Here is an 18,426-nt window from a genome sequence, read left to right on the forward strand (position 1 = left end):
AAGTCCCGCTCCCGCGTCCGACCACTGTGATCCTCCTGGCGTCCGGCTCCCAGCACTATGAGAGAAACGTCATGACGTCTCTCCCATAGCGCGCACTGACAGAGCTGGGAGCCGGAAGCCGGAGCTCAGTAGTGAGCTCCTGCCGCCGGCTTCCGCTGTGAAGAGAGTGCTGGGAGCCCGCTGGTAGCACAATCTCAGCGGGCGCCCGGTATCTCCCTGTGGCGCCGGGCACACATCGGGTGAGGTGAGCCAGAGGAGGCGGTCCAAGTGGAATTAACAGAATGCAGTTCCGCCCCGTTTCGGCTCACTTTAACCCCTGCTGAGACATCTGCAGACTGGCACAGGAGCTAAGAAAGAACAAAAGAAATACACAACAACCTCATATTAGGATTTTATGTAGTATTGATCAAATATCGACAGCATTCAGCTCCCCAGCTGTTACACTGCAGGTCCCAGCATTCTTACTTGTAAAACAGAGATATATTATTGATATTTTATATTTTAACTATGTTTATCCCTTGCTACTTAAACATAATTAACTTGGGAACATTTTATGTCATTTCTGTGGACACTTTGCTGCTGCCTAGATGCACTGAAACTCGGGACTTGCGGTACTGAGGGGGTTATTCAGCGTTTTTAGGAAACCAAAGAAGTTAGCAGTTGGGCAAAACCATGGCCCTCATTCCGAGTTGATCGCTCAGTTTTTCGTTCGCACAACATATTTGCAAAGTTGCGTTAGTGTAGTAAATTTGCGAACATCCGCCCCCAACGTATTTTTGCTCTTTCGTACGCAGTATTACACAAAGTGGGCGTACGCCAAATGACATCGCAGCAATGCGAAAACATCGCAGCAATGCGAAACCATCGCATTAACACATACTTCATCGTAAAAATACTAAGTTGTAGTATATTTACACATTTATCATTAAAAGTGCTCACTTTTGCGGGCAAACGCACCACAATGGTTTTTTTTTACTATTAAGTGGAATAACACCTTCCAATTAAAAGTCCACAAGCCCTCCTCAATTACAAATCCAATTAGTGAAATGAATTGTAATGTTCAAGATCAATTAAGTCTTTTTAAAATACCTGAAGAACACTTTGTAGCCATAATTGTACCTAAATTATTTTAGAATTTTAATATAAATATAGATGTTTGCAATGTGCTTGGTCTAATGTTTTTATTTTTATTTTTTAAGTAGAGTTTTAGTATGTGAATGAAGGTGTTTGCATGTTTATTTAGACAATAACAACATATGTCTTTTTTACATTTTAAACAAACTTACGTTAGATGTATGAAATGTTTAAGGTAATAAATGTCTGTTCGTCATTCTGCAGTTCCTTCATTGCATTAATAAATAATAAACACCCGCTTAACTTGAAAACAAATTTTATTTTATTTTTATTTTTTTGTTTCTTTATAATATAAACATATTTTTTTTTTTTAAACAAAAATTAAAACAACTTTTGCATTTGGTCAACAAGACCCAGCAAGGCCTGGAGATGTATCCTCATGTTGGCAATAATGTCCGCAAAAGATGTGGGATCTCCAACGGCAACATCTGAAATTAAGAGATAACATAAACATTAATAACTTACTCACATTACTTATTATACAAGCAAGGCACAAAGCACACTTTAATGCAGGCATGTCCAAACTGCATCCCTCAAGCTGGTGTGAAACTACATATACCAGCATGCCTTGACTCAGTTTTGGGGCCAGGGAAAGCCAAAGCTGTGTCAGGGCATGCTGGGATGTGTAGTTTCTCAACAGTTGGAGGTCCGCAGTTTGGACAGGCCTGCTTAATGGCAAAGTTACTACATCATGGCTGTTTTATGGTACAATCATTAGCAGAAAAACACACAAGCCTGCTCTGGGTTTTTTTAATAAATTTTTCCCGTTTACGAGACCATGGGGTACATTTACTACTATGTGAGTTATATTTAAGATGGAGCGTTGCCCATAGCAAACAAGGAAAAATAAGAATATTATCTTGTAGAAGTGGTTCCCCAATTGTAAAGTATAATCTTATTGGTTGCTATGGGCGACATCCCATGTTAAAGATAACTACCATCTTCGTCAATGTTACACCATGTTGGCATTCATTTACATCTGGAGTGTATTTATGATTTTTTTTATGGGTTTGGTCCTGCATCATCACACTGCATATCAACATCTTCAGAAGGACAACAGATCCTAGCATGCCCACACTCCCTGAAAGCTGACCTTACTAAATAAGGTCAAACAGGTTTGACTTTAGCCAATAATCATTTTGTGAGTGTAACTTTCACACCACAAATCAGTGTGTCATTAGGCTGCATAACAAAGTGAAGCATGTGATTTGTAAGTGCAAATATTAAGACTACACAGGCACAAGTGTAAAAGACCAACAACATACTAAACTCCACTCAGGTCTAACTGTTTCCCTGAAAACCTAACACATATAAACCCTGTTGTCCTGGCAACCCTGTCGACCTAATGAGTGTCGACCTAGAGTGGACACACAAAACATTGCACACATAAACACTGTACATATAATGACACTCACAAAAATGTAAATACAACATGTAGACCATGAAGAATAACACAAAGATTTGTCCTTGGTACAAGAATTCCAACAGTACAACACTGCATGTTTTGGCATTGTAAGTGTAAGTAGGTAATCATTTTTGGAGAACATGTTAAAACACTTACTTTCCTCTGCAACATGATGGTTGACAGTTAATTCAGCAGGTGCTTCTTCTGCCCACTCACTGGGTGGGGAAGGCGGCTGGATGGGGGAAGGAGGAGGGATTGGGGAAGGAGGAGGGATTGGGGAAGGAGGAGGGATGGGGGAAGGAGGCTGGATGGGGGAAGGAGGCTGGATTGGGGATGTAATTTCAGAGGGTGGGTCTGATTGAGAGGGCGAGGGGGGCGGAGAGAAAGTTAAGCCAATAGAGGGTGAGGGGGGCTGAGAAGGTGAGTTTGAAGTTGAAGGAGAAGGGGTATGGGAAGGAGGAGAAGGGGTCACAGAAAGAGATAGAGAGGTGGTGTGAGAAGGGGAGTGGAAAGTGGAGTGGGCCTGGGAAGCTGAGGGGGACTGGGAAGCTGAGGGGGACTGGGAAGCTGAGGGGGACTGGGTAGCTGAGGGGGACTGCGAAGCTGAGGAGGACTGAGAAGGGGAGGGGGACTGAGAAGGGGAGGGGGAGTGAGAAGGGGAGGGGGAGTGAGAAGGGGAGGGGGACTGGGAAGGGGAAGGGGGCTGAGAGGTCTGCCGTTGTTCTCGTCCTATAATGATATTTGTGAAAAAAATTATTTTGCATGTTAAATTACATACTAAACAATGTGAAAAATCACTGTTCTGTTCCATGTAAAAGACTGTGGTTTGTTTTTCTTAAAAATACACATTTTAAAAACATCATCATGTTGCCCACAGCAAACAAAATGAGTCAAAACTTTTACTTTGAAGCTCATTCCTTAATCTATTCCATTGAGTCATATTGATTGGTCTAGGCAACATCACCAGATAACTATTCAAGGCACCTTATTATATAGACAGCACTGATCAAGTATTTGGGTACAGTTTCCTGCCTGGTTATTAATTCTGGAAAACATGCACTTGTTTGGTGACACTTTGCTACAGTCAGTACTGTTTGCCCTAACCACACACACTGTCCTATGTTATAAAAATGGACAATCAGCGTTGCAATTAGCCTACCACTTAGTGTAAATTTCTTAAATTTTTGCTAAGAATCTTATGTAATGTAACTTACTGCGTGCATGCATAGCCCGTATTTGCTGGCGGATCTCCGCCAACAGCTCTGGCGTCCTCCTGCGGAGATCACTCCATCTCCGCGCTAGTTGGATGATTGTCCGCCTGCTGCGGACGCGAGTCCGCAGCAGGCGGCGGACCTCCGCGTAGGCCTCGCGCTTAACCCGATTTGGGATGAAGCGCCCAACGCGGCCTACGCGGCGGTCCATCACCGCAACCAGGACGCGGAGCTCCCGCCTGGTGAAAGGTGCAGCACGCATCATGGCAATGGCGTTTTCCTTATTTGGGCATATATTTATAGTATCTGTTAGCATGTGATTGGTCAAAAATCTATGTTGTCATTTCTAATAACTTTATTGATCTTTGCAATGCTGTGAAGAGCAGAGTGTTATTTCGCACGAGCGGAAATACGCATTCGCATTAGCAAAATTTTTAGCAAAAAAAAAAAACACAAACACAGACACAGAGACACACAGTTTGGAAAAAATTCCTACAAATATCTGTGTACTCACCACAGTTTGTGTGATCATTCAGCTGGACAGTCACAAAGTGGGCAACATTCAATTTCATTTGTTTGTGTGTTTGTTTAAATAATCAGGATTTTAGGATATAAAACAAATAAGGACACTATTTAGCATCATCACATTTTTTACATTTCAAATCTAAAATTGAAAGCTTAACGTGTTAACGGATTTTTAGTATCAAAAAAAATACACATTCCAACACACCAAAAGCATTACACAATGACCTTACAATATCAAACAAAATGTCAACATTACAAATAATACATAAGCATACTGTGATTTTAATTTGGATAAAAAAAGATAATATAAAAACACTATACCTGAAATATTCAGCAACAATGCTTGCCCTGACTTGGCTCCCCCTCCGTGTAACACTCCCCCCACCGAAGTGTCGAACAACCCCTGGCTCCTCATCAGGCAATTCCTCTGTCTGAGGAAGCTCTACGCTACTCCTTACCGCGATATTGTGTAGTATTGCGCACAGAACCACTAGTTTACTTGCCATCTCCGGCGAATACATGATGTCGCCACCAGTGCGGTGGAGCACACGAAACCGCCCTTTAAGGACCCCAATTGTGCGCTCCACCAGCTGCCTAGTGGCAGTAAGCGCGGAGTTAAATGCCGTCTGTGGTCCTGGCCTGGGATTACGGTAAGGAGTCATGAGCCAGGGGGTGCAAGGATATCCACGGTCTCCTGTTTGAGGAAAAACCAAAATTAGAAATAGTAAATTTTGAAGAAAAAAAAATTAAATTGTAAGAAATATGTGCAACAACTCACCCAATAACCACATGTCTGCTCGTTGACTTGATCTTAATCTGTGCCATATCCCTGATTGTCTAATGACATACGCATCATGGGAACTTCCAGTAAACTTTGCGTTCAGGGAAAGGATCTGGAGGGATGGCCCACAAACAACCATTACATTCAGAGAATGAAACAGTTTCCTGTTTCTATAAATTTCTTCATTATGTTTTGGTGGCTGAATAGCTACATGTGTGCCATCCACAACCCCAATAACATGTGGGAAGCGACTACCACCTTCCGCAAATTGCCGCTTCACCACATCTAGGGCACCAACATCCAAAGGCATAGCAATAAATTGCTTCACACGCTTGAGGAAAGCCTGGCAGACACGCCGCAGGACCTTACTGAACTGGCCCTGCGACATGCCAACCAGGTCTCCAACCACATGCTGGTAAGACCCTGTTGCCAAAAAATGTAACACAGCAAGGAATTGTGTCAATGGTGGTATTGCTGTAGGATACCGAATTTCAGACTCCAGATCACTCTCTATTATGGAGAGAGTGTCTAGGATTAGATGTGGTGGCAGCCTGTATCTACGTACAACCACATCATCTGGCATCCCAAAAAGTAGGACACGGGGTCGGAAAATTGGTGGCCTAGCACGCCTCCGTTGCCTTGGTTGATGAGGAGCCGGTTGTGGTTGTGGGGCTGGCGGTTGGGGTGGGAGTGCTGGCGTGGGTTGGGGAGGTAGGGCTTCTGCTGCGATAAATATAGACATCACACACTTTTATAAAAAAAAAAAAAGTTGAATAAGACAAAAACAAAGTCCAAAAAATATGCAAGCAAAAAATTTGTAAAAAAAGGGGGTGTCAACTTACTGCAGGAGCGTAAGACATTTTTTCTGGGTTCAATTCAGGACCAAAAAGAATATTATAAAAAAAAAGAAAAACAACATTATTTTTATAATGAAAGCTACATATGTTAAATTGTAATTGTTAAAAATACTATTATTTAAAAAAACAGAACATCAAACACATCACAAACACCTACTACAAAATTATGAATAATTGGTTAAAAACATTTAAATAAAACAAACAAAAAGTTAGCCCTTTAGTAGCTAGTCCAGCCAAGAACAACACTACTTTGCTGATCAATCCCGGTAAAAAACATAACATTTATTATCAAGATGGAAAACAAACATAATCAAAACACTTTGAACAAACACAAACAGGCACCAACACAGGCCCAGGGAACTTACCTGATCCAAAATAAAGCAAGGAACTATTTGTGTTATATAGCACACAAAATAAACAAAATAGACTAGGGTTACGTCACCCAAAACAAATCTCCTACAAGAGAGCAAATATGACAGTCAAAAACAACATACAGACCAATAAACCAAACAGGCACCCACACAGGCCCAGGGAACTTACCTGATCCAAAATAAAGCAAGGAACTATTTGTGTTATATAGCACACAAAATAAACAAAATAGACTAGGGTTATGTCACCCAAAACAAATCTCCTACAAGAGAGCAAATATGACAGTCAAAAACAACATACAGACCAATAAACCAAACAGGCACCCACACAGGCCCAGGGAACTTACCTGATCCAAAATAAAGCAAGGAACTATTTGTGTTATATAGCACACAAAATAAACAAAATAGACTAGGGTTACGTCACCCAAAACAATTCTCCTACAAGAGAACAAAAATGTCAGTAAAAGCAATGAAGCACAGGTTTATTTGCAAAAATGGACTAGCAAAATATATATGTGTAAAAAAGAATAACAAACAATCAACATAAAATTAACACTTTTAAATCAAAAAATGAACAACAAGACGAATTCCAGAATACTCACAAACGAAAATTCGCAGACAAAATGCTACACTGACTATATTCTAAACGCAAACGAAAGGACAAATGTATGCTTGACAATTACTCACTCTGAAAATTCCTATAGCACCTTCACGCACAAGCCAACAAACTCAAGTGAAAGAAACTCCAAACTACCTACACTCACAGCGTGCAAAGTAGGCCCTTAAATAAGCAGTGCAATCATTAACCAGATTAACAGTGTACACCTGTGTGAATTAACGCTACGCACGTAGGTATATAAGCACACACCTCGGCGTACACACGTCATCACAAACATGGCTTCTCGTGAGCAAATCGCAGCAGAGATGGACCGCATTGCAGAGCAGGAGATGGCATTGCGGAAAAGACGCCTAGATTGCCAAAGGCGCATGTTGGAATACGCCTCTGCGGATGTTGAAGAGGCAGGACCTAGTACTCTGCAAATGTCTGCTTCTGAACCACAACAATTGACTGGGGATACCCTGCCACACACACATAGTGACCAAACTGAGGGAGAATTGGCTTTAGCCACACAAACACAACAGACAGAAGCTGCTAGTGAGGAGGAAGATGGTGATGACCAACAAGAAGAAACCTCACAGGCTACCTCCAGACGGAAGAAAAGACAGCCTGCATTCACTAAGAGGGAGTTGCGTGTCTTGGTCACGCAGGCCATGTCCAAAATCCATAGAGGGCCAAAAAACATGGGGGCGGCTTCAAAAGATCGCATCTGGAGAGACATCACAAAATCTGTGAATGAAGTTGGCTCTGTCGTCAGAACATCACAGGAAGTAAGACGACGGTAAGTGCATATTGACAGTCATTTTTCAGTGATAAGTTGACTAAAAAATGTTGTTACATGTGATGTTATGTCTAGCAAACACAAGCAGAACACGTGTCCTATATATTAGCTTAGACAAATAATAAGACTCTACTTTGTCCCTCTTTCACAATACATATGTAGGTGGGCCGACTTCAAATCCCGCCTGAAGGCAAAGAGGGCTGCGGAGTGGAATGCCTCAAGGGCTACAGGTGGAGGAGCACCTGTCGCTGTGGAGTATACTGACTTGGAGGAGATGGCGATGCCCTGTGTCAGTTATGAGGAGGGCCAAGGGGTGTCTCATATGGACACGGACCTGCCTGAGATCCTGACGGGACATGACTTGGAAGGTAAGTTTACACATTTAGTTGTCTGTAATTTTGACAGTATTTATAATAATAAACTAATTTTGTATCCAACTTTTTTCCCACACATTCTTCTATTTGCTTGCCACAAAACACAGCACAGGGGGGTGATCCGTTTGAGTCACAGGACGGTTATGTGGTTGAGGCTGAGGTGGAGGGACCTAGTGAGTCTGGCAGTGTGGGCCAACAAATCCCACCTCTGCAGGTTCCTACTGGCCCCCCCACCCAACCCTCTGCTATCCCGGAGATCCTGCTTGAAATCGCTAGGTATGGTGAGAGCCTAAATCGGTTTCAAGACGGGGTCATCCGGGAGGTAAGCCAGATAGCTGTCCGGCTCACTGAGCACCGAACCTGTGTTGAGCAAGGTGTTGCTCAACTCTGCCAAGGTCTGGCAGAGATCAGGCAGGGCCAAGAACAACTTGCCTCCTCATTCCAAAGCCTTGCAAATAACATCTTGCAAGGGCTCCAGGCCATCGCTGTCTCCCTTGCCCACAGTGGCAGAGAGCCACCCACATCGGCTCCCTCCCCTGCCCCTGCCCAGGAAGAACAGCCCACTGGGCAGGCCCAACGAAGGTCGCTCCGCAGACCTTCCAAAGAAGAACAGCCTCAGGCGGGGAGAAAAAGAAGAAAATGATGTCTCTCCAGATGGGCAGCACCCATGTTTTTGATGTTGCCTCTATGTATTTTTGGAGTTGGCTTGTGTGGCCAGAATGGATAACTCCCTCTTAGTGAAATGTATTCTTTCTGTTTGGATGTATTGTAGCCTGTGAGTTTATGTGTATAAACACCAGAGCCATCTTCCTCTTACTAGTGTGCTATGTATTGTTGTGTTTGTGTGGTGGATCCTAATTCTTTCTCATTTGGTTTAAAATTTGTGTGTGGCAGGGTGTGTCATGTTTTATTTATGCTTAAAAAATATACTTTTGTCAGAAGCAGAATTTTGCAGAGTACTGAGTTCTCCTATCTAATGATTGTCAGTGCCATCTGCTTGCTGCTTGGTCCATCTCTGCCTGTGCGACTCACGTGGAGCCATGTTGTTTAAATGTTGTGAAATATTATTATAGTAATAAAAAAGATATTTAGAAAATTTGAGCAGTTTCTTCAAGGTAATGCAGTTCCAGAAAGATTAGGTCAGCATATAGACACTTGTAGACCAATCTGCAAATTCTCCTTAAAAATTGGTAAAAACACCAAAAAAAGTATGCTTTGCACCACACTTTAATGTCCATATTAAGTAAACAGACACGACGCTTTTTATAAATATCTATGGTCAACAGGACATCATTTCAAACATTGTCAGATATTATAATCAAATATTATAGTGACTTTTAAGACTAAATTAAAGTGTATGCTGCATTATGTGGGTGTTGGTTTATTTGTCAAAAAAGTTGCAGATTTCAAACACTTTCACAAATATTTTCACTTGTTTGTATTTGGGAGTCTTACACACATTAAATCAAGTTTAAAAAATGCTTACACAACAACTTCAACAAAAATCACACCCTTATTTGGCAGTGTGTGAGATTTATATGTGAGTAGAATAAACATGTAATGTGTGTTCAGACAATTGCTGGTTGGTAACTTTCATCTGCTCATTAATTAACAAGTAATTGGACATCAGATGAATGTGCTATCCAATTAACTGCTAATTACTGCATACACACTTGTACCAGTACTTCGCAAATGTAGAGTAACTGCAGACCTACTCGGCTGCTGCGTGAATGTTGCTACGGTGTCCTATGTTAGTTTTAACAGCGACAATGTTTATTTGCGAAAAACACGCCCATTGCGAGTTGCATACTCCCACACTGTACGCCCACTTTCACGCCCATGTCGGAGCATTGCGAAGTCTCGCCTCCGCCACGCCCACGCCACTCCTCGTTTTCGTTTGCCAGTTACGGCTTTTTATTTTCTGAGTAATTTTGCACAGTTGTCGTACGTATGTACTCGCGCATGCGTAATCACGCATTTGCGCATGCGCAGATACTTACATTTCGTACATTTGCGTTGCGAAGACTCTTAGCGACCAACTCGGAATGAGGGCCATAGTTCAAACTTCTAGTGTTTCTGCAGAATAGAAATGTTGCTGCTACAGTCCACAAAGCAAGGAACAGCCCTAGTAAAGCACCTCTCTATCCCTATATCTCATTCCAATAATGTTGCAATGTAAAATGAAATCTTGTTATTGCCCTGGTCTACAAACTAGGGGGCTATTTCAGACCTGATCGCTGCTGTGCGTTTTCGCACAGCAGCAATCAGGTCTGAACTGCTCATGCACCTGCGCCACTGTGCGCTGGCGCATGCCAGACAGCCGACGGCTGTCTTAGCCCTGCGATCGGCTCTTCCTGATTGACAGGCAGAGGTGGTCGCTGGGCGGGAGGGGCGGGCTGGCGGCGTTTGGCTGCCGTTTAGGGGGCGCGGTCTGTGGGTTACAGCTCTCAGCTCCACTTCTGAAAAAAAATGCTACAATGTAATTTGGGCAACAAGCTGCAGAGATTAACCCTTTCTGTGACTGCTGCACAGGGAACACACAACCTCTAGTCATAGGGCTGAATTCCATAAGGGGAGAAGTTCTCACCCCGCGAAGAAGTGCAAGTATATACCGCACTTACCGTACTGTTGGATTTGCAGATATTTTCTTACAATACACTATATACATAGAAACAGAGAATTTTACTGCAGGCATTAGAGTAAGTTTATGGGTCTGGGTTAGGGTCAGGGCCAGCAACAGAAATATTGGAGCCCAGTACACTGATATCTGTGGGGCCCCCACAACCCCCTTAATTTGGCAGAGGGGATCTTTAAAAAAAAAATGGAGCCTTTGACTCAGACCATCAGTGAGCCCGGCAGGTGGTTTTCTTGCTGGGCTACCCAGCTCTTTGGTGGCAGGGACATACAGAAAAGCGCCAGCGTAACAACATGAATAATGATGGCAATACAGCATGGACCACAGGGATTGGACAAAGTGATGGGGTAAAAGGAGGATGGAGGGTTTAGGGGGCCTGTTAATTGTTTTCCTACTTAAATTGAGCAGTTGGAGCATACACTTTAAAAAGCAGTATTGGCACTGTGGCCCTGTTATTTGTGTTCCTGATCCTTGGGGCCCCGCTGAACCTCGAGGCCCTGCAAAAGTGTCCCCTTTGTCCCCCCCTTTCACCAGGCCTGGACACTGTCTCTCTCTTTCTCACTCTCCCTGACACTGTAATTGCATCTCTCTCTCTGACACTGTATCTCACTCTCTCTCTCTCCCTGACGCGGTTGTTGTCTCCCTGACACTCTCTCTGACGGACACCCCCCTTTCTCTCTCTCATTCTCTCTCTCTCAATCTCTCATTGACACCCTTCATCTCTCCCTCTCTGTCTCTCACTGATTCGCTCACTCTCTCATTCCCCTCTTTCTCTTTCCCTCCTTCCCTGACACACTCTCTTTCTCTCACTCCCGCTCGCTCCCCTCACTCTCTCTTACTCCTCCCACCTCTCTCTCTCTCTCTCTCTCTCTCTCTCTCTCCCCCTGATGCCCTGTCTCTCCCCTCTCATCCCTTTCTTTCTCTTTCTCCCTGACAACCTCTCTCTCTCTCTCTCTTGCTTCTCTCTCTTTCTATATTTTTCCATGAAACACTCCTCTCTCTTTCTCCCTCTTCTATCTCTTTCTCCCCCTGACACCCTATTTGTCTCTCTCTCTTGCTCCCCTCGCACTCCTTTTCTTGCTAAGCAGCATTGTCATGACAAGGGGAGGGGAGGGGCCCTTTCAAGATTTTGCTATGGGGCCCACACAGTTCTAGTTACACCCCTGGTTCTGTACAGCTGGTATAATCCACTTACTGTATGTGTTTGGCATAATCAGACTCTGATCCTGACATTTGGGCCAAGTGGAAAAATTGTACCGTGTAAGGCTGCATTTATTCTTCCCTGAGTTGGGGAAGCAATAAGCTGTCTATAAGTTCATTATAAGTTCATCTACTTTCCAGACTGATTTAAATGGGGATTGGAAAGTGATTTTCATTATCTAGTTTATAGGTGGCAATTACTTTGGTACCCAATCATTTAAATGTAGTCACAGCTCATACCATACCAATAATTGTTTGCTGCTGTGCTATGCTGCTAACTTCCAGCAGAGGGCATACTTACACTATTGTTCAATATGAGAAATAAGACTGCAAATACAGTAATTGCAGTAATTATCATACAAGTGGTATGTACACGTAAAATATCCCATTTACCATTGGAGAGTAGTGATGTAATTACTGTAAATTATAATATTAGTGAGCCATAGTGATGTCACTTGTGTCACATGATTTGTCAAATAGTTTTGTGGAGAAATGTCACATAAGCTAAAACATCTGAATTTGAGGATTACCACGTACAAGTACATCTCTTTGTTCTCAAATGGAAACTTATCATTTTATAGACAGTTACTGGTGGTTGCCACCATTTTGAGTTGCACATTCAGCAACCCGATAAAGGGATTGAAGAACATCATTCTAATGTTTTACAAAAAGTACATTAAATAATAGTACCACACACACACACACACACACACACACACACACACACACACACACACACACACACACACACAGTATTTATTTTTATTTTTTTATATATATGAATTGTATTTTACCTGGTTTTGGTGCAGCACTTCCTTCATGTTGCTTGGGGCTGATGGACTCCACAAGGTAATGCCCCTTCTTTATTGATTTTGCTTCAGGTCATCCCCCCTCTCTTCACTCTAAAGCTGGGTACACATTAGACCTTTTAAAACAATTTGCAGATAATGACACATTGTTGTGACAAATTTGACTGGACGTGCAGCTCAATTTAAAAAATGTCTCCCGCAACTTGGTGCAAATCGCCCAGTGTGTACGCTACCAACAACTAACTATATGTTTAAATTAAGCTGAAACCCAACAATTTGGTAGTGTCAGACGACTCATGTATATCGTTTGGTCATTTGTAAAATTGTTCAGTGTGTACGCACAATGGGGCTAATTCGCAGTGTCTGGAATTTTTGCTGAAAAGATGCAGGCGCATGCGCAGCGCCTGTCCTGCGCATGCGCCCACATCTTCTGCAGGGGGACCACAGAAAAAAGCGATTGCCTCTGCTTGTCAATCAGGCAGAGGCAGTCGCGGGGCGGGGGCGGCAACGCTCTGTTTCCAGGGAGGAGACGGAGCTTTGCGGGGACGGGCGGCACGAACAGTGGGTGGAGGTAGACAAACAGGGGCGTGTCAAGGGTGTGATTGCGGCGGCTGCGTCACACGCAGCCGCTGCGATCAGGAAACTGGTGGGGAGTCTCCTGCGGCCGTAGCTAAACTGCACCAGCAGGAGGCTCCCACAGTTTCTGCTAACAAGTAGAAATGGCGAACGCTCCGCAATTTCTGCTTGTTCAACTGGGGGAGGCTCTGGTCAGCATGCTGGGCGCCCTTGCCCAGCGATGGGCGGCCCCCAGCATGCGATCCAAAGAATAGCAAATTTTGCTGATTAGCAGAATTTGCTATCCTTACTGAATTAGCCCCAATTTTGTTTGTCTGGGAGATCCAGGGAAATCATAAGCCACATTGTATCGATTGCATGTCATCTAGTGTGTACCCAGCTTTACTCAGGTCTTGCCCATCCTACATTTTCTATAATTTTACCCATGTTTGCACACATCCTAGAAGGCCTCACATCTTGCCCTTTGGATCTCCACCCTCCTTCCGCCCCCACCCTACTACTTAGTCCCTATTGCCCCCCACCACCTTTTCCCATCCTTCCTGCCTATTACTCCTACCCTCCTGTCACTGTTACAGTACAGTCTGATCCTCCTCCTAATGTATCTTACCCATCCTTCTACATTTTAAGTTTTTATTGGCAAGGTCTTCAATAATATGCCCTATACAGCACAGATGGGCACGTTATAAGCAAACATTATTATATGGATGGGGGAAGCACTGACTTCCTTCCATGTCTCTCCACATTTTCCATGTTTTTATCCTCGTTAGCCTCCCATCAATTTCTCATCCTCTCCTCACCTTCTTCCCCATCCTCTCTGACCAATATACTCACCTACTCCAACATACCCATTATCACCTCAACCAACCCTACTGCCCTACTGCCACTTCAAGTGTTTAGAGACCACATCTTCTGCTACCCGTATAGACCACTAAGTTTACAGTATATGTTTCTCATTACTCCTCTGCCTTGTTTTATGTCTGTCCATTTCTTTTTCTATGTCATGTTGTTTCTGTATGGTATGTGATTTGTTGTGTTTCCATACATTTAATATTCTGCCCAGTACCCATGTTCAGGTTACAATGTTTGCTGTTTTTTTAATGTATGTAATAATTGTTTGGCTACAGTATGTCAGGCAATATCATCATGTTGATGATATTTTTGTAATTGTCAATATAATACCATATTTTTATTGATCACTGTATTATAATTATTATTATCATTATTATTATTATTATTATTATTATTATTATTATTATTATCAACAAGTTTCTTATATAGCGCAGCATATTCCGTTGCTTTACAATTGGAACAGTAATAGACCAATACTGGGTAATAACAGACAGACTTAGAAGTAGGAATGCCCTGCTCACATGCTTACAATCTATAGGTTAATAGTAAATGATTCACAAGGATAGGTACTATTAAGTACTCTGCCAGGGCATTATGGCCCTGGCAGATTGTATGGTCATTATGGCCCTGGCAGATAGCAAAGTTGGCCAAGTGTCAGGAGGATGTGAAAGTGAAGAAAGACAAAATATGTGAGGACTGTACAGAAAGGATGTAATTAGATAGGAGACATTGACGGTTATGTCGGTGGGCCCGAAATTTGACAAGCTTGTCTGAAGGTGAGTTTTCAGGGAACGCTTGAAAGCTCGGATACTAGAGGTGAGTCTTATTGTGCGTGGGGAGGGCATTCCACAGAGTTACTCAGATCTTGCGAAGAGTGGGGAGGTCCGGTAAGGAAATATTTGGAGATGAGCGAAGAGATGTATGTTGACTCAGTTTGGTTAATAGCCTTGTATGTAAGTAAAAGTATTTTATATTGAATATGGTAGAATACCGGTAACCAATGGAGGGACTGACATAGTGGATTCGCAGACGATGAACATCTAGCAAGGAAGTTCAGTCTGCTGCTGCATTTAAAATGGATTGCAGTGGTGAGAGACTATTTTTGGGAAGACCAGTAAGGAGACTCTTGCAATAATCAATGCAGGAGATAATAAGTGCATGGATTAGAGTTTTTGCAGTGTCTTGTGTAAAATATTATTGTATTTTGTTTTTTATGTAAAGTTTTTTTTATTGAAATAATGGACATACAGATAGAGCGATAGACACATACATCGAAACAATACCAATAAAAAATTGATGACACAAAGCTGGGGACATATCAATGCTATGTACCGTGTCTTCCAGAAGTAACTGCGTACATGTTAGACAGTATAAAGTTGTCTATCTTCGTAACTCAATGTCGTAACAGTTGATAGGAGAAAAAAATAAAAAGGAGAGAAAGGAAAGAAAGAAATGAGTAAGAAAGGCAAGAGAAAATGAGTAACCCTAGTGAAAACAGGATGTTGAGCTATGGAGGTATAAAGTAAACATGGTATGGACATCTCCACTTCCAGCAATCTAAGGGCCTAATTCAGATACGATTGCAGCAAATTTATTAGCAGTTGGGCAAAACCATGTGCACTGCAGGTGTGGCAGATATAACATGTGCAAAGAGAGTTAGATTTGGATGGGGTGTGTTTGATCTAAAATCTAAATTGCAGTGTAAAAATAAAGCAGCCAGTATTTACCTTGCACAGAAACAAAATAAACCACCCAAATCTAACTCTCTCTGCAAATGTTATATCTGCCCCCACCTGCAGTGCACATGGTTTTTCCCAACTGCTAACAATTTTTTTGCTGCGATCAGATCTGAATTACCCCCTAAATTCGCAAGGGACGGGAGGTAATACTCGTAGGTGGTTTAAATAGAAATTCAAAAACACCAGGAACCAACTTATGAACTCATATAAGTTCGATATGTGGGTGTTTCCTTAAATTCAAGCTATGATAGCCAAATAGCGGCAAAGTTAGAGATTTGCCCTGAAGAGAAAGAGATAAGATCTCCATGAAATACTTAATTTTCTTGAGCCAATCTTTGATCGAGGGATTATTGCCTTGGATGTGTTATTAAGGTGTCTGAGCAGCGAGTGTTTATAGGTATTTGTGCTAGCAGAGGTTAAATTGAGTAACCAGAATCCTGGATCTTTGGGCACCTCACCTTTGAGCATTAACTCTGAGCATTTAAACATCCCAGACCAATATGGAGATATAAGGAGCACAATTCCACCGTATATGTAGGAAACTCCCTAGAGCAGACTTACATCTCCAACATTGGCCAAATAAAGTGGGATACATCTTATTGAGAATTAGGGGAATTACATACCATCTATACAGAATCTTATAAAGATTTTCTAGCGTGGATAAGCAGAGGGAGCTCGCTTAAGTGTTTTGAAATGTTGATTCCCAATTAAACTGTGTAACTAGATCTTGGAGATCTTTTTCCCATGAAATGGTAAATGGTGGGGGCTGTAATAATAATACTATATATCTGGGAGATAGTGTGAGTAGGAGATTGAGGAGAAACACATAGACGTTCAAAAATGGTTGGAAAATTTGCTAAATGATGTAATAAAGTGATGCAATGCTATGATTGTATTTTGGATGTTTCTTAGTTAGATGTATGTTACATGATTACTGGTAATGGTTCTGCTATTTTTTTAAATTCCAGCAGTTGGTATTGAAGTTATTTGTTTCTGCATATTGTGGTACTGGTCAGCCATCTGTAATGTAGATAGCCAAGGGTGGAAACGCATCAGTTTCTGTTTTGATACCCACATTGCAATACAAGTTTCTTATATTTGAGGAAACAGAACGACACTTATTGCCAATGCTTATACCCACTGCAAACCTGTGGAAGCCTGAGGAATTAGTTTCTATTTTGAGCAAAAGATTTAAGTTTGCACGCCATGTCAGGGCTTCCACATTGCTGTAAGTCCTACTCTAACATATTTGCTGTAAACACCGTTGAATTGCAGTAAAATACTCTCCGCTCTCATATTCAGCAGGTCACATGCAGACCTGGACAACTTTGCACCTAGATAAACCATGTAGCAAAGCAAGGGCTGCAAATACAGTTATTTTTTGCATGCAGGGTAAATATTGGTTGCTTTTGTGTGAAGCCCACAAATGCTGCACAGCTGTATTTTTACATTGCAATTTCAATTTGATTTTGTACACGTCACTCCTATAAATCTTTCAATGTCCCCCTGTATCTCAGGAGCAGAAAATACAAGTGAAATGAATGACAGATTGATGGGAGGTTGCTGTATCCCCGCCAACATTATCTCCTTACCAGTAAGAGAATTTTAAAGAGTTAATACAAGAAGAACTCTAAATCTAATCATACATGCAAATTATGTGGAATCAGGTCAGAGAAAACAAGTTTGGCGGTGTGTTTAAAAGAAGTCATCTATTCATTTTTATATGACCTCCTGCTTATAGAGTAATGGGCCCTACACACTCAGCGATAACACTGAAAGATATGAACGATCTCGTTCAGTAATGAACGAGATATCGTTCACATCTTTCAGTGTGTAGGCACCAATGATGAACGATGCGCGGCCCCGCGCTTGTTCATCGTTGGTGCCAGCTCGTTTATACATGCATGCCAATATGGACAATCTCGTCCATATCAGCATGCAGTGCTATGGAGCCGGGTGGAGTAAAGAAACTTCACTCTCCCCCCCCTCCCCCCCCACCGCCGCATCGGCCGTTGGGCACCTCGACAGGATATCTGCCAGTATGTAGGGCCTATAACATGATGGAATTAGTTCACATATTAATTTATTTTCTTTGTTTGTAGATTTAGTAATTCAACAATTTTCATCTTTTATAGTATATTCTACTTTCATACATATGCTTATATTAACTTGGGTAAGGGATGAAAAGGATGACAATGTTGCTTTAAGTATCGGCCTCTTTCGGCAAGATGATTTGCTGTACCGCTGAGTAAGTCACTCCCATTTTCATAGATTTAGATGGTTGTATTTGCAATATATGTGTAATATTTTGGAAAGTGGAGTCTAAAACATATCTTCCTACTTTTTAAGTTGGGGAATCAGGGAATACTGTGCACACCAAAAGCAGGTATGTGCACCACCCATTCACCACTATGCAAAATAGCTAAGAACAGGACATACGTCCCAACGCTCTGACCTCTAGGGGGTAATTCAGATCTGATCGTAGCAGCAAATTTTTTAGCTAATGGGCAAAAAAAACATGTGCACTGCAGGTGAGGCAGATATAACATGTGCAGAGAGAGTT

At 42.2% G+C, this 18,426-nt stretch overlaps 1 protein-coding gene and 1 long non-coding RNA gene across 3 annotated transcripts; both read right to left on the minus strand.

The window, feature by feature from the left end:
• Positions 1–1,373: 1,373 nt before the first annotated feature.
• Positions 1,374–5,140, minus strand: LOC135057949 (uncharacterized). 2 transcript variants are annotated; one of them, XR_010244486.1, is made up of 5 exons: positions 5,054–5,140; positions 4,597–4,969; positions 4,265–4,286; positions 2,696–3,268; positions 1,374–1,562 (listed from the first exon to the last, which is right to left on the minus strand). XR_010244486.1 is itself a non-coding variant. In XM_063963644.1 (4 exons), the coding sequence occupies exons 2-4, from the start codon at positions 4,320–4,322 to the stop codon at positions 1,456–1,458; spliced, it is 738 nt and encodes a 245-aa protein (XP_063819714.1). In that variant the 5' UTR covers positions 4,323–4,969; positions 5,054–5,140; the 3' UTR covers positions 1,374–1,455. The 2 variants fall into 2 exon arrangements, 1 of the variants encoding a protein (XP_063819714.1); XM_063963644.1 differs by having other exon boundaries at positions 4,265–4,969.
• Positions 5,141–9,316: 4,176 nt separating this feature from the next.
• On the minus strand, positions 9,317–18,319 carry LOC135056172 (uncharacterized). Its single transcript, XR_010243906.1, has 3 exons — positions 15,457–18,319; positions 12,685–12,798; positions 9,317–10,131 (listed from the first exon to the last, which is right to left on the minus strand). It is a non-coding gene; the product is annotated as an uncharacterized LOC135056172 (long non-coding RNA).
• Between the last annotated feature and the right edge of the window lie 107 nt (positions 18,320–18,426).

Source organism: Pseudophryne corroboree, chromosome 3 (assembly GCF_028390025.1).
Source record: "Pseudophryne corroboree isolate aPseCor3 chromosome 3, aPseCor3.hap2, whole genome shotgun sequence".
In the NCBI taxonomy this organism is placed as follows: domain Eukaryota; kingdom Metazoa; phylum Chordata; class Amphibia; order Anura; family Myobatrachidae; genus Pseudophryne; species Pseudophryne corroboree.